This window comes from Hyperolius riggenbachi, chromosome 4 (assembly GCF_040937935.1).
Source record: "Hyperolius riggenbachi isolate aHypRig1 chromosome 4, aHypRig1.pri, whole genome shotgun sequence".
In the NCBI taxonomy this organism is placed as follows: Eukaryota; Metazoa; Chordata; class Amphibia; order Anura; family Hyperoliidae; genus Hyperolius; species Hyperolius riggenbachi.
Genome location: NC_090649.1, coordinates 475,009,801 through 475,033,234, shown reverse-complemented (window position 1 = coordinate 475,033,234; position 23,434 = coordinate 475,009,801). Strand labels below are relative to the sequence as shown.

Sequence of the window (23,434 nt, the reverse complement as noted above, 5' to 3'; positions counted from 1 at the left end):
TCCCCCCCCAAACTAACAAGGTTCAATAAAAGTTGGACTCCAAGCACACTTAGGACCCATTCACACTAGAAGTGCTTTTCTGAGCGCTTTGTGGATTGATTAGTGCTTTTGAAAAATCACTCCCATTTTTAATTAAAATCGCAGTAAAAATCGCTGCGATTTCACGATCGCGCACGCAAAAAAATTGCTGCGATTTTTACAGCGATTTTAATGAGAGTGAATGGGATCGCTTTTTAAAAAGCGCTAATCAATCACAAAGGGCTCAGAAAAGCACTATGCCGCAATAGCAGCATAGGGGGCGATATACAGGCTGGGAACGCGAAGAATCACTCGCGTTCCCATGCCTGTCGGCCGGTGACGGCCAAACCGGAAGTGTTCACCGGTGGGTCCTGGAGCGTCAGAGCGGGGCGGCGAGGGCACCGATCGGCTGCTGGGGGCTGAGGGAAGCCCCAGGTGAGTAAATCTCATTTTTTATCGTTGACTTAAGGTTCACTTTAAGCCTAGGTAGTGTAAACTATTAGCTGTTAACATATGCAGCCCTTATGCCTCCCATTTAACCAAATCCGTTAGTATGCCCCCCAACACAGCATATGCAGATAGTATGCCCTGCAACACAGAGGAAATCTCCTCCGGAGGAAAAGTAGCCATTCAAGTGGTGCCCGAAGAACATCTTTGGTGCAGACAGTGCAGCATACCCAGGTGACAACCTGCAGTCCAATTGGCCCCATGTGGATGGGTGGTGCCAGCACTGCTCTTCTTTATGTGGGTTGCAGATATTTAAAAGGTGCAGCGGAACGCATCTATAAGTAATAGATTTTGAGAGTATGGGGCCGGTGAAAAAGCCTCAGGGGGCCGCATTCGGCCCGCGGGACTTAGTTTGAGGACCACTGCTCTATGCTATATAGTAGACAATGGATTTTTAGGTCTCATCCTGGCAAAAGTGTTTGTTCCGAGATATGCGTTTCTCCACTCTTTTCTAATAAAGTTTGTTATGTGAAATCAATAAAGTTTCAAGGACCTGCAGAAACTTTAGAGCAGTGTTTCTCAACCTTTCACTGGTATGTACCCCTTGTAAAACCCTGTGCTCACCAAGTACCCCCTAGCATACTAAACATCACAAGTACCCCTTGACAAATATATATTTAATCGTAGTACATGATACTTGGCCCTTAACAATTTCAAAGCATTTACTATTACTTTAAATTAGCTCAAATACTAATTCGGTGTTTAAGTAAGAGTTATTTTCCAAAACTCTATGTTTGTTATTCTCGGTTAAGTATATCAAGCCCGAGTACCCCCGGAACCATTAGAAGTACCCCCTGGGTATACCACACGTTGGGAACCTAGGCTTTAGGGAAGCAGAGTTTATTTCCCTGCATATAACATGCTGCTGAGGTAGAGTTGTCACAAACAAGCCAGGACATCTCCTGCACCAGAAACTCAGGACCTAACCCTGTGTGTGGACAGAGTACGGTGAACACATACCGAGTTTCCGCGCACTGTTCCCGGGGTATGGGAAGCTTCTGGCTGGGGTCGGATCCTGTCGGTAAGCCGTGTAATTCTTTCTTAAATCCCAAACCTTGATAACACTAAAACAGAGGAGAAGAACAATTCTCAACCGATGAGCCTGTAGAAGCACTCAAACAATACTCACATAAGTAACCTGAAGAGATCAGGGACCATATGCAATTCACTTTTTCTCCCCAAGCTTTCTCCTAGGTGATATTTTCACAAAAATTACAAGTTTCACTTACCTGGGGCTTCTGCCAGACCCCAGCAGCTGCCCTGTGCCCACAAAGTGTCCAAACAATCCTTTGTTACCCCGTCACCGCTCCCTTTTCTTCATAGTGGAAGCCGACTTCTAAGTTGACGTCCACTGTGCCTTGGCCACGCGTATCCTCGTATGCGTTCCCGTGGTCAGGAGCGTCCTGCGCAGGCGCAGTACAAGAATCTACTGCACCTGCGCAGTATGTCCCGGCGACGGGAGCGTGAACAATGATGTGCACAGCCAGGGCCGCACAGGCGCAGAGGACACCGCCTGCAAGAAGTGAAATTAAGCTGCGGTGGGGGAACGGAGGATCGTTTGGTAACTTTGTGGGCACAGAGCGGCTGCAGGGGGCTGGCAGAAGCCCCAGGTAAATGAAACTAATTTTATTTAGGATTCTTCAGTTCTGCTTCAAAGCCACCCGCAAGCAAGAAAATACTCTAAATTTTGATAGTACTTTTTCATTTGTAAAATGCTGAACAATTACTTTAAAGAGAAGATAAATCTAGGAGATAACTCAGTTAATTGCATATGGGCCCACAGGTCACCGGCTAACCAGAAATGTTAATGTTATACTGTAATGGCCTTCAGCATATAACTCCCCCTTCCTAGATTGTTTATGACCCTTCTGCAGTTCTGTAACGTTAGCAGGATTAATTAGGGGAATCTGATGATCCGAGATGGGTATGGAGGCTGTAATTTATTTTTTTTAATGCTACTTCCCTGATTATTGTGCTGATCGCGTCCTTTTTATACTTTTTAATCAGGGACCCAGAATAATTAGAGAGACAAGTGGTTCTTGCTCAAGTAAGACATTTGTTAAGGTGTGTACACATGCACGATTTCAGTTGCCCCTGGCGATCAGGAATCTCACGGGCTACAGTTTGGGGCGGAGTTCCGTACAGCTGTGTTGCTATCCTGCAGGCTAGCGAAGCATTTTGTTGCTATAGAGAGGAAGGGTTTCAGATTCTTGTGGCTGTGTAACTCGTCCCGCTGATCTTTTGGATTGTCCAGCGAGACAACTGGCATAGTTCTTAGAGAAACAACGGCTGCAGCCTCCATATTGCTCTCATTACAGACACCTGTTAAAATCCTGTATATATGGATCAAGTGGTTGATACAAGCACAGGGCGCCAGAGTCACTAACATTTCCACTGATCTCCTTGCTTCAAGGGCGATAGTAAAAAACAACATTTTCCTGGTTTCCACCATACTGGAACTTTTACCAGTGACCCGAGAGGTCAATAGGACACTCACTCCACCCACAACCTTGCCCACATCACAAAAACATTCTGGAATGTTAAGTGGAGTCCTTCTAAATTAAGGTTAGAGGAGCCATCCATACCACAGACAGGGACAAGGCACGGTGATAATTCAACCTCAGGAGAGGATAATAAGACTTTTGCCGAACTTAACTATCCTGGGCCACTTGGCACAATTCAGCAACCACCCCCCTTCATGGTTATGTGTGTACAATACCCCTTCCCGGCAGTGAAGCTTCATACAGTACCTTGTTCCAGCAGGACAGGTACTCTTCACTTCCTCTTCAGTGTAAGCTTATCACCTTACGGGCCCCGTCACTAAGCTGCTAAGTGATAGGGCTTGCACTGTGGTAACACTGGAGAGAACCTGTCTCGTTACCAGAACGTAGTACAATATGAAACTCTGCACCCCAGGACAGGGTGCGCCCCCCCCCCCCCCCCAAGCGTCCATTACACCCACGGCTGTGGATTTGGTACAAAAATCATCCGACTCAGACTCCTCAGTTTATGAAGCCACCGACTGACTCCAGGTACCTAAAATTGCTCCGACTCCTCGACTCCGATTCCACAGCACTTGTTACACCCGACTTTGGCCTGCAACAGCTTACCCATCCACAGCTCCTGCTGAAATGATGAGGTTGTCATCCTGGAAGATCACCACAGTCACACTCTGGTGGGAGTCCTAGAAGACAGCAGAGAGAGAAGACATCAATCTACAGCAAACCCAGGGCACAGTCTCCTCAAGCCCGGAGAGAATCATTTACCGCAAGCAATGCTTAGATTGGAGGTATCTGCTGTTAAGTGGCAAAGTCTGTGACCAAACACAGAAGAAAATCATTTGAGGTCATGCAACTTTTAAAGCCACTTGGAAATGGACCAAATGTAGCAGCTACAGCATGTGATAGGCAATTTATGAATGGACCAGAGTCATCACAGACCATAGAGGATTGCTGAGTGTGAAGTAATAGCTGTGCACACAGATTTTCCCCATTTGCACTTTCCTGTCCAGAGGCCTTCCTCATGTCTCCTGCCTCCCTCAGACAAAACACCAGAAAGGACGACAGTGGTACTGCTCCTCGCATAAACCTGTGCTGTGGACATCCATGATGACCCTGTTACTGGTTCACATTGTCCTTCCTTCTACCACTTTTGGTAGTTGCGAACCGCAGCATACCAGAAACACCACACAAGATCTGCCATTTTAGAGATCTGACCCAGCTATCTAGTCACAAGTTACCCTTACCTTGCTCTTACCAAACACGTTCAAATCCAAGACTCACTATATTTTTCTGGCTTCCTGTTCATTTGTTGTCTAATATATGCTGGATAGTGTACTGGTTAAGGGCTCTGCCTTTGACACGGGAGACCAGGGTTCAAATCCTGGCTAGGGTCAGTACCTATTCTGTAAGGAGTTTAAGGCAAGACTCCCCAACACTACAGGGTGGCGTCTTGAGCGCGTCCCAGTGGCTGCAGCTCTTGAGCGCTTTGAGTCCAACAGGAGAAAACTGCTATACAAATGTTCGGATTATTAATATTATTATTATTATCCCTCAACTTGAAATGTTCCAATAAAAAGGATAATTTAGTTTCCTGCAGCTGCCAGTGGTTTCAATGGTGTGTATTAGCATACAGTATTTAATGCTACAAAGATTACAAACCAAGTAATCTGTGGTGAATTTAGTTCTGCTTTAAAGCACACACTGAAAGGGATATGGAGGCTGCCATAAGGTTTCATTTTAAACAATGCACATTACCTGGCTGTCCTGCTGATCCTCTGCCTCTAGTGCATTTAGCGATAGACGCAGAACAAGCATGCAGATCAGGTGTTTCTGAATGATTAGCTGCATGCTTGTTTCAGGTGTGAATTAGACACTCTACTGCCGCCCAAATTCAGCAGGGCTCCCAGGCAACTGGTATAGTTTAAAAGGAAACAGACAAGGCAGTCGCCATATCCCTCTCACGTCAGGTGTACATTAATTTGTGTGGTCAGTGGGGGAGACTTAACGCATTACCGACAGTTTTTTCTTCTTAATCTGTTCTAACCAGCAGGGAGAACAGTTCTGCATGATAATAAGAACCTTCTTAAATCCTAGGTAATAGTGGCAATTTACTCACTTTGCCTAGTATACATTGCCACGATTTCACCAATAGATGGAGATGTAACATCATAAATGAAGACTTAGCAGTTGCCTTGTTGGAGACACGGATGTATTACCACAGCAATTTCAGTGCGTGATTATATGCCTATTATTTTATGTTAAAATGTTCAGGAATGGTTTAAATGTTATTGCCCCTATGGTGGATAGTGATAGGCACTACAATAGTGGCTGTTCATAACTCGGTTCTATTTTACGCATAATGGCTGTCATTAGCTATGGGGCTGCAATAGAAACAAAAGAGCGATTGGAATAGTGGAATAGATCAGCGCTTGTAACACAGCTACTATACTAGTACTATTATAGGTGGGAGAAATGTAAATTGATCTACTTGTCCAGATTATAGGGATAGTCTAACACATGAATATGCAGAATCCTTGGGCACTTTGCCCTATAATACTCTCTGCCATTAGGCACCATTTTTGGATGCATGATACTGCTGGGCGGAGGGAGTAATCTTGGTGCTTCGTCAAATCACTAGGCCTTCTGAGATATACCCTATATTCAAATATATATATTGTTGGATCTCAGAGACCCTATGGCAAGCACTGCTGTCTTCCAGGAAATAGTATATTCTATACCCTTTTACCAGCATATTCATGAAGAGAATTTTACATAACTATGATGCCAATGTCTAGACAAGAATCAGTATACCACAATCATCACTGATCCACTCAGTAAAGGGGGAAGAGGGGAGGGGAGATATTAAGTTTCATACCTCCTAGCAATAGCTGGGTGCTGCTGGGCAGTGGACCTCTCCAGCCCATCAGACCGCTCCCGTCCACAAGTGTGCAATCCTTTTGCACACTAGTTTAATAGTTAGTACCCTTCCTCTTGGCGGATAGCTGAGGGAAGGTGGGGAAGTTTAGGGTCTAAGCTACAATACAAGTTAGTAGACGTAGCAGGGTGGGTGTTGGATTAAGGGGTCGTAGGTCAGGGGGTCTCTAGGTTCTAAGGGGATAGGAATGTTGTCTTTCTTTACTCTTCTTCCTTTGCTGCAGCCCTCCCTTGGGCTCTTATGTCACGGAATGATGCTATATACATGTATTTATATTTCTTATGTCTATAATGGCAACCGCCCAGCAAGCTGACAGGCCGTCCAGTTTGACCTGTATTTCGTGGAACGTTAGGGGTCTCAACTCCAAATTCAAACGATCTCTGGTCTTTGACTTTCTCAAAAAATATCACCCTCATATATGCATATTCCAAGAAACCCACCTAATTGGAAGAACTATTATGGCGCTAAAAAAGCCATGGGTAGGCAGTTATTATCACTCCACGTATTCTACTCATTCCAGAGGAGTTAGTATACTATTTCATCCGCTACGCATAGAACTCTATCCCGCATAGATCTTATATACACATCTAATGATATACTACCCATGATAAGTAAGGTAGACATTTTGCCCAGCGGGATATCCGACCATGCCCCAACACTACTTACTTTAAATATTAAAGAGGTTCTGACATCCAGATCCTGGAGGTTATCCAGGTTTTGGATTATGGAGCCAACAGTCGATGCTGCTGTCACCAAGGCACTACAAAACTACTGGATAGAAAATGAAACATCAGCCTCCTCGGACGTGGTCTGGGATGCTAAAAAAGCATGCATACGGGGGTGCTATATAGCTGAAATCACTAATGCTAGGAAACAAGCTAATATTCTTTTACAGACAGCTGAACAACAGGCCACTCAAGCCGAAAATACTTATACTGTTACTAACACTGCTCAGACCTATAAGGACTGGCAGGCATCTCTTAATAGAGTGGAATTACTTAGAGTTGACTGCTGTAAACGCGCCCTACTCGCTAAATCCCAAACCATATTCGCTAAAGGGGATAAAAACGATAAACTCCTGGCCTGGCTCCTAAGGGACACCAGGTCCAACACCGCAATTCCCGGGATCAGGTCCGAGGACGGCTATTTACACGAGGACCAACACACTATAGAGCATACTTTTATTAAATATTATACACAGCTATATACCTCTAGAGTGGACTATTCCTCTTTACAATTAGATGAATTCCTTAATCATATTACCTTCCCTACCCTCACTGAAGAACAAATTAAAGCTCTAGATGCACCTCTCTCCCTGGATGAGATCACTGACGCTATTTCAGAAATGCAATGTGGGAAAACTCCTGGCCTGGATGGATATCCGTCTGAGTACTATAAGCATTACCACCTTGTTTTGGCTCCTAAACTGCTAGCGGCCCAGAGATCAGCACTCAACACTGGTACACCACCTGCTTCGTGGTCGGAAGCATTAATCACACTAATATTGAAACCCGGTAAAGACCCTACTATGTGCGCCTCCTATAGGCCCATATCGCTTATTAATGTTGATGCAAAAATAATAGCAAAAGCTCTCTCTAACCGGCTCAATAAATGCATTCTTACCATAATCCACCAAGACCAAACAGGATTTATGCCTGGAAAAGGCACCGACATTAACCTTAGACGGCTGCATACGAACCTGGTCGCTAATCATGATAACGCAGGGGATAGGGTCTTGGCTGCACTGGATAATGAAAAGGCGTTCGATTCGGTAGAGTGGGGATACCTCTGGAAGGTGATGGGCAAGTTTGGCATGGGAAGCAACTTTATAAAAATGGTACAATTACTATATAAGGAACCCTCTGCCAGGCTGCGTATCAATGGCAAGACCTCACCACCTTTTTCGCTTTTCAGGGGTACCAGACAGGGGTGTCCCCTCTCGCCGAGTCTGTTTGCTATCGCCATAGAACCATTAGCTATAATGCTGCGACATTCTGATAGGTTTCAGGGGTTAAAACTGGGGAGATTAGAGGAAAAAATTTCACTCTATGCAGATGACATACTACTCTACCTTGCAGACTCTGGCCCCTTGTTAGCAGCCTTTAATACAATAGAACAATTTAGCCGATGGTCAGGACTAAAAATAAATAAAACAAAATCTATCCTTTTCCCCTTAGATAACAATGCCCCTGGGGGGGACCCCGGTGGATCCGGCCTGCAATGGTCAACCACATTTACGTACTTGGGAATAATAATCCATAAAGATACTAAGTTATTCCTAATCAATAATTTCTTTCCCATTATCAAAAAGATTAAAGAAAAATGTAATACTTGGCAGGAGTTACCATTAACATTAATAGGAAGGGTCAACGCGATCAAAATGATGCTTCTACCCAAATTTACGTATATATTTCGCAACTCCCCAGTCTGGATCCCCAAAAAATACTTTACCGAAATTAATAAAATTTTGATCCCCTTCATATGGTCCAATAAACTGCCACGTATGTCCTTAAAAACATTGACACTCCCAGCCTCAGAGGGTGGGTTATCTATGCCCAATTTTTTCTACTATTTTCTGGCAGCCGTACTCGTTACAATAAGGTGGTGGTTTTCGCGCAATGACCTCAATCCAGCGATAGTTATTGAAGCTGCAATTATGGGCTCTTACGAAGCTCTCTTAAATCTTCCCTTTAGAGGCCCAAGCTCTTCTCCAAATGTCACGGTAGTAATGAAAACCACAATTCGGGCATGGCAATACCTTCACAAAAAGCTGGCGACTCCACTTACTTGGTCCCCATATACCCCTTTATGGGGTAACCCCCATATTTCACACTTCACGTCTATACCTGACCCGTCCCTATGGGCACAATATGGAGTTAAAGTACTAAAAGACATTACTAAAACAGGCACCTTATTGCCCTTTACTGAATTTAGACAAACATATGGCATCCCTAGGCAGATGTACTTCAGGTACCTTCAACTATCACACGCATATATAGCACAGTTTGGTAGGGAGGGAGTGCAGCTGGGGTCGGATCCGCTGGAGTCCCTGCTCATACAGGAAAACCTAGAAAAACCCTTATCGGCCATTTATGCTGACCTCCTTGTTCAAATGGGCCACAATACAGATAAAATCCGGGCACAATGGGTAAATGATGTGGGTGAAATAGAGGATGAGGAATGGGAAGGAGTAGTGGGTAGGGGAGCTGCGAGCCTGATCTCATCCAGGGACAGACTGATACATCTCAAATATCTTCACAGAGTATACTTTACCCCTTGCAGACTAAATAAAATTAACACTGCTCATTCCAATATCTGCACGAGATGTGGAGTACAAGTGGGGACCTATTTACACATGTTCTGGACATGCCCAAAACTGGAAAGGTTCTGGGCGCAGGTGGAAAAAATTATAAGGGGAGTGCTAGACTTACCAATTAAATTAGATACTAAAATGGTGATGTTGGGAATATTTGATAAAAACAGCTATAACAAATATAAACAAGTCATGATTTTTACAGTATGCCATGTAGCTAGGAAAACAATCTTGAAACACTGGAATCAACCAACAATACCTTCCAAGGCTGAATGGATCTCCTCAATTAATGCTATGTTACCCCTATGTAAGATGACATATAAAAGTAGAAATTGCCTTAAAAAATTTGACAATATCTGGTCCAGATGGTGTGACAAGCACTGCCGGAATCTCCAGGTAGATGTCTGAGAACTCACGTTTGAATCAAACATAATTTATGGCGGTTTGATCTCAGTGAATTATGATTTCTCCATATAGGTATGCCAAATGCAATGCAGACCCCCTTCAGGGCGAAGCGACTTTCTTTATACCAGCCATATACATGTAACAATATAAAAGGATATATGTGACATAATGTTCAAATTCCTTCCAACTTTTCTCTTTCTCTTCAAGTATTAAACCGCAAATCAATGTAATCAGGATATTTTCTTTTTCTCCTTTCTTTCTCTTACAACCTCTGTCCCTCTTGCCCCCTAGGGGCCTTGGCCTATGTGTAACTAAATGTTTCTTGGGTAGGTAATGTTTCACCTACCTGAGTGTTGTGTTGTACTGTTATGTTTTTCAAGAAAGGAAAATAATAAAAACTTACCTTTTAAAAAAAAATAGTGGCAATTTAGCATGAATTTCTAGAGCTGCAGTACAGTTAAGAGAAGTGCAAATCCATCCCTAAACTGTCGCAGATTAAGTGCTTGATAGCAGTTCTACATATGTAGAACTGCAGGCTAGGCATGATTTGTGATGTGCTCCTCCCCCCCCTGCTGAATTTCTCCTCAGAGCCTGCTGCTCTCAATACAGCAGGTGTGGTGGTTACCTCAGCAACAGCAATTCCCCTCACACACACTGCACTGCCTGAGACACCTTCCTAGCTCTTCCTATTTTACAACAGTTTTAGAAGGAATCTGCACTATCTAATGATTTCTTAGGATGTCTGAGACAGTTCTGCACGGATTTCTAAAAACCTACCAATACTTGGTCTCAGACATTTGATAAATCTGGCCCAGTATGACTTTCCTGGGGTATCCATTTCTCTCGCTATTACATTCATTTCTGCCCAGTGTTATACAGAAAGCCTCAAGTTTGTCTAATGTGCTGCCTGACTTCAATACACCAGACTGCATCTGTAAAAGGAAAGAGAGCGGTATTTGCTTCGCATGGCGGAGTCTGACTTATAAGAAGCAAGAAATAAAAATCTGGCAAACATGTAAACACCTCTAATGGCAGTTTAGGACCGAATGTTCTTAGAACAAGTGCCCGACTGACAGGTTCACTTTAGCACAATAAAGCTGAATTAGACATTACCACAGATGGGGCGAGTCCTCTGGCAGTGGGTTTCTTCCTCTTCATCTTCAGCGGTGTTTGTTTATCAGGAACATTGTGAGCCCCATTGATCTGGTTCACCTGCCTGTAGACACCATCTGGAACAAAAACCACATGAGTTATTCTACAGGTTTTAGCTCTGGTTCAGAATACTTGCATTTTGCCCTCTTTTATACAGTGCAAGCTGTTTCTCTTGCCTAGTACAAACAATGGGGTAAAGAGATACACAGGTTTTCCTAAGGTGAATATTTACCACGAAGGCCCCCCCAGGTTTAGATAAAACTAAGTTAAAAACACTAAAAACGTAAAAGAATGAGGTTGTACTAATAATATTGTTGTTGTACAACAGCCAGTTATACAGTTTATGTGGACTTGAAATGTATGGGTTAGTTTGCTCCCAAAGAGCAAGTGAGCTGTCTAAAGAAAATTCCCAGGCACCCTTAGCTGAGAGCTGCAATTCGTTACATCTCATCACTTCGTTATAATGAGCTAAACCAACTGAGGATAGGAGTTTTTATAGTTTATCAATCTACTGCTTACAGACTGGGAAACAAAGAAAAATTAGAAGATCCAAACACCATTACCTTTCTTACTGCATCGAATATCCCAAACCATGACATTGCCATCTCTCCCTCCGGTACTGAAGACAGCTGTGCAGAAAATAAAGCAGATTGTGCAGAATATTATAGTCAGGAATCCCGCCAAGATGCCAACAGTTAACCCCCCTCCCCTAAAAGTGTTTCTAAATCCAGAGGTCACATGTTCATGGCCCAGCCAAGGATACTTAAGCTAGGCATATAAGGGGGGGCAGATAGATAAAAATCCATTGTATAAATCCTAGGTTCTCAACGTGTGGTACGCGTACCTCGGGGTACTTCTGATTGTTCCAGGGGTTACTCAGGCTTGATATACTTAAAGGGACACTTAAGCAATAGAAATTCAGTTTTACTCACCTGGGGCTTCTACCAGTAAGCCTGTCAGCGAAAAAACAACTAGCTGGCGGCGGGGGACAGGAGGAGCCTTGAGCGAATGCAAGGGCACGGGACGGCTGAAGGGGGCTGGTAGAAGGTGAGTAAAACTGATTTTTTTATCCCTAGCTAAAGTAACTCTTTAAGCTACATACATGCAATAACAATCACCTGAAACTGCCTATAATAACTTAATTTTTTTAATTTTTGATTAACAGCAGCGTTTCATGCAGACGCAGTAAGGACTAGGTCGGCCTCTGCACAAGTAGGAATCCCGGGCCGGCGGCTGGGAGTAGAGAGGCAGTGTGGGACATGTTGGCTGCCAGGGGTTGGAAGAAGCCCTGGGTAAGTGGGGGGGGGGGGGGGGGGAGGGGGGAGGTAGCTGATTCCTTTAAAGCAGTATAAAACCCTGACATAATATTCGATAAAAACATGTTTTTCTACTTTTTATATACCATATGGTTATCATATTTGCTTTTGTGCAGAAGTATTATTATTCATTTAGAAATTACAAGTTTACAAAGTACAGTTTTTTTGCTCTGAGAGCGGCTTTTGCATTTTATTCATAACTGCTTTATTCATCTTCTAATGTAAGCAGAAATGCTTTCTGATTGTCTGACTGTGTTCAGGAGAGTCTGTAGTGTCAGAGAAATGTTTACATTCCTCACTTGATACAATTAAGTAAACAAGATAACATTATCTCCATTACGGATGTGTCCAGCTTTCCCGACAGGGAGCTTCCAAATCTTGTGTTTAACCCTTTGAATGCTGTTCTAGTAAAAAGAAAAAGAAAAAATGGTGGCAGTATTTAATATGCTGTAAATAATCTATTAGATCAAAGAAGAAATGCTGGGTTTCATTCCACTTTAAGGACCAGATTGGTTCACAGTAATCAGTAGCCAATGAAATTAGCTCCTGACCGAGGTACGGAACTCAGCTGTCTCTGGCAGTGTTAAAGAGAATCTGTACTCTAAAATGCTTACAATTAAAGGCATACCATTCTATTCATTATGTTCTCCTGGGCCCCTCTGTGCTGTTTCTGCAACTCCCTGCTGCGATCCTGGCTTGTAATTGCCAGTTTTAGGCAGTGTTTACAAACAAGATATGGCTGCTAACCAGAGTGTGATAGGCTGAGAGGAGCTCAATCTGACTCACACAGAGCCTGCAAGGGTCGTGGAGAGGGTGTGTATAGCTTCTATCATATCACAAGTAGAGCAGCACATCCCTGCCTGAGTGCCTAAGGCCTCATACACACATCAGACCATAGTCTTTTGAAAATGAAAAAGATCACAGACCAAATTTACTCCATTCCATGTAGTATGAGAGCCATACCTACACAGTCTTTTCTATGGAGCTGAACTCCACATCAGAAAAAAATCTTTGCAAGATGCTGCACACACAGATGCTGTACAGACACAAAAGATCAGTATCTGCAAAAGATCTGTTCCTGCCAAAAATCCATTTCTGCAAATTGCAATGATAGTCTATGAGATCTGCAGATCATCATACACACTTGATTTAACTGACATTCATCTGCAGATCAGATCCACCAGGATGGATTTTCAGATCTGCGGATGATTGCTTGATCTGCAGATGAATGTCAGTTAAATCAAGTGTGTATGATGATCTGCAGATCTCATAGACTACCATTGCGATTTGCAGGAATGGATTTTTGGCAGGAACAGATCTTTTGCAGATACTGATCTTTTGTGTCTGTACAGCATCTGTGTGTGCAGCATCTTGCAAAGATTTTTTTCTGATGTGGAGTTCAGCTCCATAGAAAAGACTGTGTAGAGTATGGCTCTCATACTACATGAAGGGTGGTAAGATTGGTCTGTGATCTTTCATTTTCCAAAGACTATAGTCTGATGTGTGTATGAGCCTTAAGCCCGACAAAGCCGTCAGAGGAAAGAAGATTAGATTATAATCTATAATCAGAGAAAATACAGCCACTGTGCAACTAGGAAAGGCTGCAGTAAGACAGACCACATTAGAACAGGTATAGGAACTTATAGGATAGAAGAAATAAGGCTGAACATTTTGTTACAGAGTCTCTAAAAACGACACCGTATCGAGCTTACTCAGCTTCAAATTCAGCATAGTTTTAACCACGTGGTCCCCAACTGGTGAAAAAGGCCATACATACGTGCAAGTTTGTTATTATTTTGTCATATAAAAGAAGTACATACCAAAATTGCTGCATGCCTTTTTACACCTGGTGCTGACTCGTTCAGCAAAGCAGTCTTTCACTGAATTCACCGTCTGTCAGCTGCTCCCATGCACCTGCTAGGTGTTTGGTAGTGCTTGGCACAGGCCTCTCCCCTATAAAGTCACACCTGAGCAACAGGTCATGGTTTTCTATCGCTGTGTAATGTCACCACGTATGAAACAATGTCATGCGTGGGGCTACAAATGCTGCAATTCAGCTGTATATCAATGCAGCAGAGGCATTCCCGGCAGCACATGGGAGGCTAAACTGCCCGGCTAGTGCTTAGTTCAGCTTCCAGTGAGAAAGAGGCCTAATTGAGTAGGGTCAGCACTACATTGGAGATAAATGCAGTGGCGATGTGTTGCCATATAAAGCATGCAAAAAATGTCAGTGCATTTAATTTGTCCAAACTGCACATCACTTGCATGATATTTGCATACAAGACAGAATTACTGCTATTTGCAGCTGGTGATATATCACCCAATCCTGGACCACAGCCTGCTGCCAGACAAGCATCCCCTGCTGACCTGCTTCATACACTTCACAGCCCTCTGTCCACAAATAACCTCAACACCCATCCTCGCTCCAACCTTATTTCCATCCATCCCACCCACAAACACATGCTCCCCCTACCCTGCGGTCTCTGGAATGCCAGAGCCGTCCGCAATAAACTTACAGAGGTCCACAACCTCTTCCTCTCCAAATCCCTCACCATCCTCGCACTCACTGAGACATGGCTCACCCCCTCTGACTGCCGCAGAGGCTGCCCTCTCCTATGGGGGGGGGGCTTCACCTCAGTCACACCCCCAGACCAGACGTCAGGACCGGGGGAGGGGTGGGTCTGCTCCTCTCCCCATCCTGCACCTTCCGTGTCCTCACCCCACCTACCTCCCTACAATTCACATCATTCGAGGCCCACACCATCCGCCTCTACTACCCCCTCCCTGCCATTGTTGCGGTCTTATACCAACCTCCGGGCTCCACCCCACAATTTCTCGATGACCTTGCCTCCTGGCTCCCTCACATCCTCTCCTCTGACCTCCCCACCATCATCCTTGGGGATTTCAATATTCCCATCGATGAAGCCCAGAACTCCGCTGTGACCCGGTTACTCACCATTGCCAACTCACTTGGACTAGTACAACACACCAACGCCCCCACTCACACTGCACGTCTCACACTCGACCTTATATTCACTAAATCCACCGCTATTGCAGACCTTGACATCGCACCCTTTCCACCCTCAGACCATCACCTTCTCACCTTCAACCTCCTCACGGAAGGCACCTCCAAACTACCCGCCCGCCCACCTGGTCGATGGCAGCGAGACCTACGCAAGCTCAACCCTAGCGTCCTTGCTGACCCCCTCCATGCCCTCTCCTCCACTCTCCCCACCCTAACCTGTCCTAATCTTGCTGCAGCTCAGTATCGCCAAACTCTCATCAGCCCTAGAGAAAGCTGCTCCACCAATATTTCGCCGCAACCGACCCCCTGACCCTCAGCCCTGGCCCACTACCCATACTCGCAACCTCCAGAGGGAAACGCGCCACTGAACGGAAATGGAGGAAATCTAGACTTAACCAGGATTTCCTACAGTACAAGACCAACCTGCTGCAGTTCCACACTGCCCTTGCTCATGCGAAGCAAGAATACTTTACCGAGCTCATCGGAGCACAAGCTACCAACCCCCGGCGTCTCTTTGCCACTTTCAACTCCCTGCTTAACCCCCCCCCCCCCCCCTCCCCTCCGTTTCCTCCCTCTCTGCCACAGATTTAGCCACCCACTTCACCAACAAAATTGTTTCTATCCACCAGGAAATATCCAATCTCAAATCTTTACCTCCCACCCCCTCCCAACCAGCTCCTCCTTCACCCTATCCTCCCCTCACATCCTTCACTCCTACTACCACCGAGGAAGTCATCCACCTACTGCAGACTTCCCATACCACTACTTCCCCCCTTGACCCCATCCCTTCTGATTTACTTCAGCCTCACTTCACGGAATTGGCCCCAGTCCTCACTACCCTGTTCAACCTCTCCCTATCCACAGGCACCTTCCCCTCAGACTTCAAGCAGGCCACTGTACTACCCCTTCTCAAGAAACCCTCCCTCGACCCCTCGCTACCCTCCAACTACCGTCCTATCTCCCTCCTCCCCTTTGCCTCAAAACTCCTTGAGCGTCTGGTTCACAAACGCCTGACCCAGTTCCTCAATGCCAACTCACTGCTAGACCCACTGCAATCTGGATTTCGGCCTGCCCACGCAACCGAAACTGCTCTCACCAAAGTGGTCTATGACCTTGCCTTAGCTAAAGCTGAAGGTGAATACTCCATTCTCCTCCTTCTTGACCTTTCAGCAGCTTTTGACACAGTAGATCATCCCCTACTCCTCCAGTCCCTCCAGTCCATGGGCATTCACGATCTTGCCCTGTCCTGGCTTTCATCCTACCTCTCCAACCGCTCCTTCACGACCGCCTTCAATGAGTCCTCATCCACCCCCAACCACCTCTCCGTGGGAGTCCCCCAAGGTTCGGTCCTTGGCCCCCTACTGTTCACCCTATACACATCCTCCATTGGCAAGGTTATCTCCTCCATGGGTTTTAACTATCATCTGTATGCAGATGACAGTGAGATCTACCTCCACACCCCTGACATATCCACCACCACCATCGACAAGGTCTCCTCCTGTATCAGCCATCTCCTCCTGGATGTCCGCTAGGTTCCTGAAACTAAACCTAGACAAAACGGAATTTATGATCTTCCCACCCCGGACATCCATAAACCTCCCAGATGTGCATGTCACTGTTAACCACACTACCATTCACCCTACCTCTCAAGCCCGCTGTCTGGGTGTCACCCTGGACTCCGCACTCTCCTTCACTCCCCACATCCAAAACCTCACAAAGTCCTGCAACTTCCACCACAAAGTCCTGCAACATCTGTAAGATTCGCCCTTTCCTGACCTCTGCCACCACCAAACTCCTCATCCATGCCTTCATAATTTCCCGCCTTGACTACTGCAATGCCCTGCTGTCTGGTCTCCCTATGAGCCGAACAGCCCCACTGCAGTCCATCATGAATGCAGCAGCCAGAATTATCCACTGCTCCCATCGCTCCACCATGGCGGATCCCCTCCTTGAATCCCTCCGCTGGCTTCCTATCCAGTCCAGAATCAGATTCAAGATACTGTGTCTGACCTACAAATCTGTCCACAAAACCTGTCCAACCTACATCTCCGATCTTACTCAGAGGTACACACCTAGCCGCTCACTCCGCTCTTCCAATGAACTTCGCCTAACCGCCCCCCCGCATCACCTAGTCCCATGCACGCCTCCAGGACTTCTCAAGAGCTGCTCCAACACTATGGAACTCCCTACCTCCACCCATTAGGGCAGCCTCCTCCTTCAATATCTTCAAGAAAGCCCTCAAAACTCACCTTTTCACTCTGGCCTACTACCCCTCACAAGTGCTCTAAACCCACAGCTGAACTCTTGTCTCCTACCTCTCGTGTCCCTACCTCTCCCTGTAGATTGTAAGCCTTTGGGCAGGGTCCTCCTCCTTTTGTGTCCAACCTGATCATGCACCTCCATTACTGTGAACCCATGCTATGCATTGGAGTGAACCTAACTTGCCTAATCTCCATGCTCCATCCAGTGACTGACTAAGCATTACTTTGTACTCATACTGTGCTGCGTGATCTGATCTTTCTTGTATTGCTGTATTGTCATATTGCTGTATGTCACCCCTAAATATTGTATCCCTATTTATTGTCCAGCGCTGCGTAATATGTTGGCGCTTTATAAATACAATAAATTAAAAAAATAAATTACTGGCATCTCACCAGATATGTACTGTATAATGATGACCTATACTAAGACGACCAAGTACCTTTTCCAAACTTGGGGAAAGCGACAGATTTCAGGCTGCACTGGTGGCCTTTAAATTCTCCAAGAAACTCCCCGGCCTTCACATCAAACAACTTGGCGGTCTGGTCTCCAGAAGCTGTAACCTGCACAAAAGAAATAATAAATGTAAAATAATGAAGACCGATCACAAGGTGAAGCCAGTGACAGATCTTTTACAGGATTTTCTTTGCAGTATCCTGATAATGTTTAGCAGAAAGGAGGTCATTGATGTGGATTCCTTAAAGCGGAACAGAAAATATTATTAAAATTAACAGTTTCACTTGCCTGAGGCTTCTGCAAGCCCCCAGCCGCCGTCCTGCCCAGTGCCGGTCCTCCACGATCCTCCGTTCTCCCGCCGCCAGCTAGTTTCGGTTTCTGACGGGCTACTGCACCTGCGTGGCTCCGCCCACGCGTATCCTTCACATTAGAGTCCACAATAATGGAACACGGAATAAGCTTACGCTTGGCAGGGCTGTGCAGGCACACTGGCTCGTCGACTTACAAGTCTAGGAACAAAACTAGCCGGTGGCAGGGAATGGAGGATCGCTGAGGAGCGCTGTGGGACAGGGCAGCTGCAAGGGGCTTGCAGAACCCCCAGGTAAGTGAAAATGTTTGTTTTAATCATATCTTCAGTTCCGCTTTAAAAGGAGTGGTCAGCCATAAAATGCTTCTCCTGATATACTTACCCGGGGCTTCCTCCAGCCGGCACGTCCCACGCAGCATCTCCGCTCACAGCCGCTGACCTGGGGTCCCCGTCAGTGCAGAGGCCAACCTCGAAGCTCGTCCTTATTGCACGAGCGCCGCTGTCGAGCCACGTTGCCCGCGGAGTACAGCGCAGTACACCGCGGATGTGGGCTTGATTGACAGCGGCGCCCGCGCACTAAAGGAGGTTGGCCTCTGCACTGGCGGCGCGGAGATGCTGCGTGGGACGTGTCGCTGCAAGTGGCTGGAGGAAGCCCCGGGTAAGTACATCAGGGGGCAGCATTTTACGGCTGACAACTCCTTTAAAGTGTACCTAAGGCGACATGATGAGATAAACATGTATGTACAGTGCAAATTATTAATAACAAGCCTGTTTTTTTTTCTTTTGCTGCCTGAAAGAGTTAATGTTCAGCCATGCAAGTGACAGCTTTTGTCTTGGTGGAATTTGCCTTCTTAAAACCGAAGGAAATTTGCAATAATTCAGCTATAGGTGAGCATTTGTAGTTGCCCACAATGCACCACTACTGAATATGCAAATTATCCCTTTTCGTTCCTGTAAACCAGACTTGCATCCAGAACCGCTGGTATATAGCAAGCCTATAGCTTTAAATATTACACTAGCTATAGGCTTGCGACGCATCCCACGCAGCATCTCCACGCCGCCGGTGCAGAGGCCTATCTCCTTTAGTGCGCGGGCACCGCTGTCAATCAAGCCCACATCCGTGGTGTACTGCGCAGTACACCACGGACAACGTGGCTTGACAGTGGCACTCGCGCAATAAGGACGAGCTTCGAGGTTGGCCTCTGCACTGACGAGGACCCCGGGTGCATTGTGGGTAACCACAAATGTTCACTTACAGCTGAATTAATGCAAATTTCCTTCTGTTTTAAGGCGGCAAATTCCACCAAGCATTGCTTATTAGTAGGAGGGCTTTTCGGTCTCTTATATCCCTCTATACATTCCTAGTGGTTTAGGTCAACCCGAGCTGCTTGGTTACTCTAGCTTTTGTCTTGTCACCTTGTTGGGAATATAGTAAATGTCACTGATGAGCAAATTACAGTTATAAAAGTTTTCCTGGCAGTAAACAACTGAGAGCAGAGGAGAGATAGAAAAAGGTAAGTACATGTATTTTGATTCTGGGGCCCTTATGCAATTACCTCTTGAGTTTTCTCAATTCTCCTATAAACAAAGACTTCCCGAGATCATAAAAAGCAAAACCCTTACCAGTTTGTGTTCTCCTGGCATCCAGGCGACATCAAACACTGCATTAGTATGAGCTTGCCAATCTGTAAGAGTCAAAAGTATTAGGAGGATGATTAAAGTGTTCCTGAGGCATAAAAAAGTAAATACATAGCTGAGCAGTTTGAAGATGCCCTGGTTAATTAGGTCAATGTACTCTGTAGTGTTGCTTTAAATTGAATTGAACTTGATCCCAATCAGTAGTCGATATCCCCTTTTACATGAGAAATCTTTTCCTTTTCACAAACATATCATCGGGGGGCGCTGTATGGCTGATATTGTGGTGAAACCCCTCCCACAGTGTGATGTCAGGACCATGGTTCTGACATCACACTGTGGGAGCCTTGTAGCATTGTGGGAAATAACAGCTGTTTACAACTGCCAAAAAATCAAGCAGCACCTCCTTCCACTGACATCGCCTGCCAGCATTTAAAATGTCACCATGTGCCAAATGTCAGAATGCAAATCAGGGAGAGGAAAGATTAATGAGCAAACACTGACTAAATCATTTACACTTAATTATTGTAAAAATGAAGCACTTTTTTGATTACATTTTCACTGGAGTTCCTCTTTAATACCCCACCATCAGTTTAGGTAAAAGCAACAGCCATGGATGAAATGAGGCTCACCCTTCAGAACGATTCTTTGCGTGTCCTGGCACTGTGTGTCATACAATCTCACTATGCCCTCCTCATTGGTGACCGCTAGGACATGCGGGATGTCTGCCGCTGAAACAGAAAACACACAACGTTATAATGTACTGACAGTTTTCAAGATACTGCTATAGCGCTCAGAGGCTATACTATTGCTCCTGGATTGAGGCTTTGAGGATGCTACAGACTCTTGACCCAACACAGATTTACGGGATGTTGCCGCTACAGTTATTCCACTACAAAAGCTCTGAACTCACACTAGATTAAACTCAGCCATTAAAGAGACTCTATAGCAAAATGTTCAGCCTTATTTCTTCTATCCTATAAGTTCCTATACCTGTTCTAATGTGGTCCGTCTTACGGCAGCCTTTCCTAGTTGCACAGTGGCTGTATTATCTCTGTTATATAATCTAATCTTTCCTCTGACGGCTTTGTCGGGCTCAGGCAGGAACGTGCTGCTCTGCTTGTGATAGGATAGAAGCTATACACACACACACACACACACACACACACACACACACACACACACACACACACACACCTTCTCCACGCCCCCTGCAGGCTGTGTGAGTCACAGACGGAGCTCCTCTCAGCCTATCACACTCTGGTTAGCAGCCATATCTTGTTTGTAAATACCTCCTAAAACTGGCAAATACAATCCAGGATCGCAGCAGAGAGTGGCAGAAACAGCACAGAGGGGCCCAGGAGAACATAATGACTAGAATGGTATGCTTTTTATTAGAATTTTAGAGTACAGATTCTCTTTAACTACTTTGGCCTCCTGGACGTACTAGCTACGCCCAGGAGGCCATGTGCGCTGCCGCGGCCGATCGTTAGCCCACGAATCAGTGAATCGGGCTATGGTGCCCGATCACTGATTCCTCTCCCCCGCAGAAAAAGCGACAGCTTCTCTCAGAAGCTCCACTTTTTCTGGCTGTTGCGTCCCTCTAAGCGTATATTTCGCTTAGAGTGACGTCATGTAAACAAACTCATGGCCGCCATCTTGCGGCCAAAAAGTAAAACTACAACTAAAAGTAAAAAAAATAAAAAACTCAATACACATTTACATTATAAAAGTACTGTTTACATCCCACCCTCCCAAAACATACCCAAATAAAATGTTTAATATAAAAAAAATAAAAATAAATCCATTACAATAATAAAAAAAAATCATGTAAATATTTACCTAAGGGTCTAAACTTTTTAAATATCAATGTAAAGATGAAATATTTCTATTTTTTTTTTTTATTTTTTTTTAACCTCCCTGGCGTTCTATTAAAATCGCCAGGGAGGCTGCATGAAAGCCCACTAGAGGGCGCTCGGGATCCGCACTTTCGATCGCCTCCGGCGATCAAAAGTAACAAGGAAGGCCGCAATGAGCGCCTCCGGCGATCAAAAGTAACAAGGAGGGCTGCAATGAGCGGCCTTCCTTGTTTCGCTTTCCTCGTCGCCATGGCGACGAGCGGAGTGACGTCATGGACGTCAGCCGACGTCCTGACGTCTGCCGCCTCCGATCCAGCCCTTAGCGCTAGCCGGAACTGTTTGTTCCGGCTGCGCTGGGCGCGGGCGGACCCTCTTTCGCCGGTGCTCGCGGCGGATCGCCGCAGAGCGGCGGCGATCAGGCAGCACACGCGGCTGGCAAAGTGCCGGCTGCGTGTGCTGCTTTTTATTTGATAGAAATAGGCCCAGCGGGGCCTGAGAAATCCTCCTGCGCAGGTTACCCCGAGCTGAGCTCGGGATAACCGGCAAGGGGGTAAATAGTGAGATGCAAAAACGGAAAAAATGCACCTTTATTTCCAAATAAAATATTGTCGCCATACATCGTGATAGGGACATAATTTTAATGGTGTAATAACCGGGACATATGGGCAAATAAAATACGTGAGTTTTAATTATGAAGGCATGTATTATTTTAAAACTATAATGGCTGAAAACTGAGAAATAATGATTTTTTTCCGTTTTTTCTTATTCTTCCTGTTAAAATGCATTTACAGTAAAGTGGCTCTTAGCAAAATGTACCACCCAAAGAAAGCCTAATTGGTGGCGGAAAAAACAAGATATAGATCAGTTCATTGTGAGAAGTAGTGATAAAGTTATAGGCTTATGAATGGGAGGTGAACATTGCTCGGATGCATAAAGTGAAACCGACTGAAGGCTGAAGTGGTTAAATGGACACCCAAGGTTAAAATAAACTAATGAAGTAAACAATTGTATCTAACATCCTAAGAATGACTTGATATTCCACAGTTTTATTCTATATTTAAATCTACTCTAAGTTTTTACTGTTTTATTTTTGCTCAATGACACAGTCAAGTATACCATAGCTAAAATCTATGAACTATTGATCTTTTTTATCTCTTTCCTGCTCTTGTTTTAAACTAGTAATTTCTTATCAGTGAGGGTCACACTGTAGTCTGACCCAGTCCCGACTCAGACAGGAACTGCCACTTACATACCTGATTAACTGTTTCAGGCAGAGAAAGAAAAAAGGAACACAGACATGTGTATGTACAGTGCCTTGCACACAAATAACTATGCCATCTCATGTCACCTCGGGTATCCTTTAAAAGACCACCTTGTGTGAGTATAGTGCGTGCATCTATTGTGTGTACAGCGGCCAGATCCTTCGCACCCCCTCCCCAAACTGCTCCTAATCACATTGTTCTTACCCCTAAACCCAGGAAACTGCTCTGTTGAGCAAGATTATTTTCTCTAAATCCCCCTCCATAGCAATGCATCGCTAGCCCAAAGGCTAGGAAGAGTTAGTATGGAACGTTCTCCGCTCTGACAATATTCTACTGTCTTTCTCTGGTCAGCTCTTCTCACTCCTGCTTAAAAGTCTTCTCTTGATCCTCTCCCCTCCTCTGGGAACACTCTCCCTTAACACATCTGTCACTCACACCTGCACTTACGCTTTCTAGGCACAACCTGAAAACTCACCTAGTCAGG

The 23,434-nt window shown here is 45.2% G+C and overlaps 1 protein-coding gene across 1 annotated transcript in view; it reads right to left on the bottom strand.

Annotated features, from left to right (window-relative positions):
- Positions 1 to 23,434, bottom strand: part of DTL (denticleless E3 ubiquitin protein ligase homolog) — a 69,967-nt gene that overhangs the window by 32,081 nt on the left and 14,452 nt on the right. Inside the window, exons 3-9 of the mRNA XM_068232936.1 lie at positions 20,462 to 20,560; positions 19,818 to 19,879; positions 17,874 to 17,994; positions 11,395 to 11,460; positions 10,793 to 10,908; positions 3,636 to 3,709; positions 1,486 to 1,589 (exon numbers count right to left, since the gene is read on the bottom strand). Coding sequence (XP_068089037.1) covers positions 1,486 to 1,589; positions 3,636 to 3,709; positions 10,793 to 10,908; positions 11,395 to 11,460; positions 17,874 to 17,994; positions 19,818 to 19,879; positions 20,462 to 20,560 — 642 coding nt within the window. The remainder of the gene's footprint in view (positions 1 to 1,485; positions 1,590 to 3,635; positions 3,710 to 10,792; positions 10,909 to 11,394; positions 11,461 to 17,873; positions 17,995 to 19,817; positions 19,880 to 20,461; positions 20,561 to 23,434) is intronic.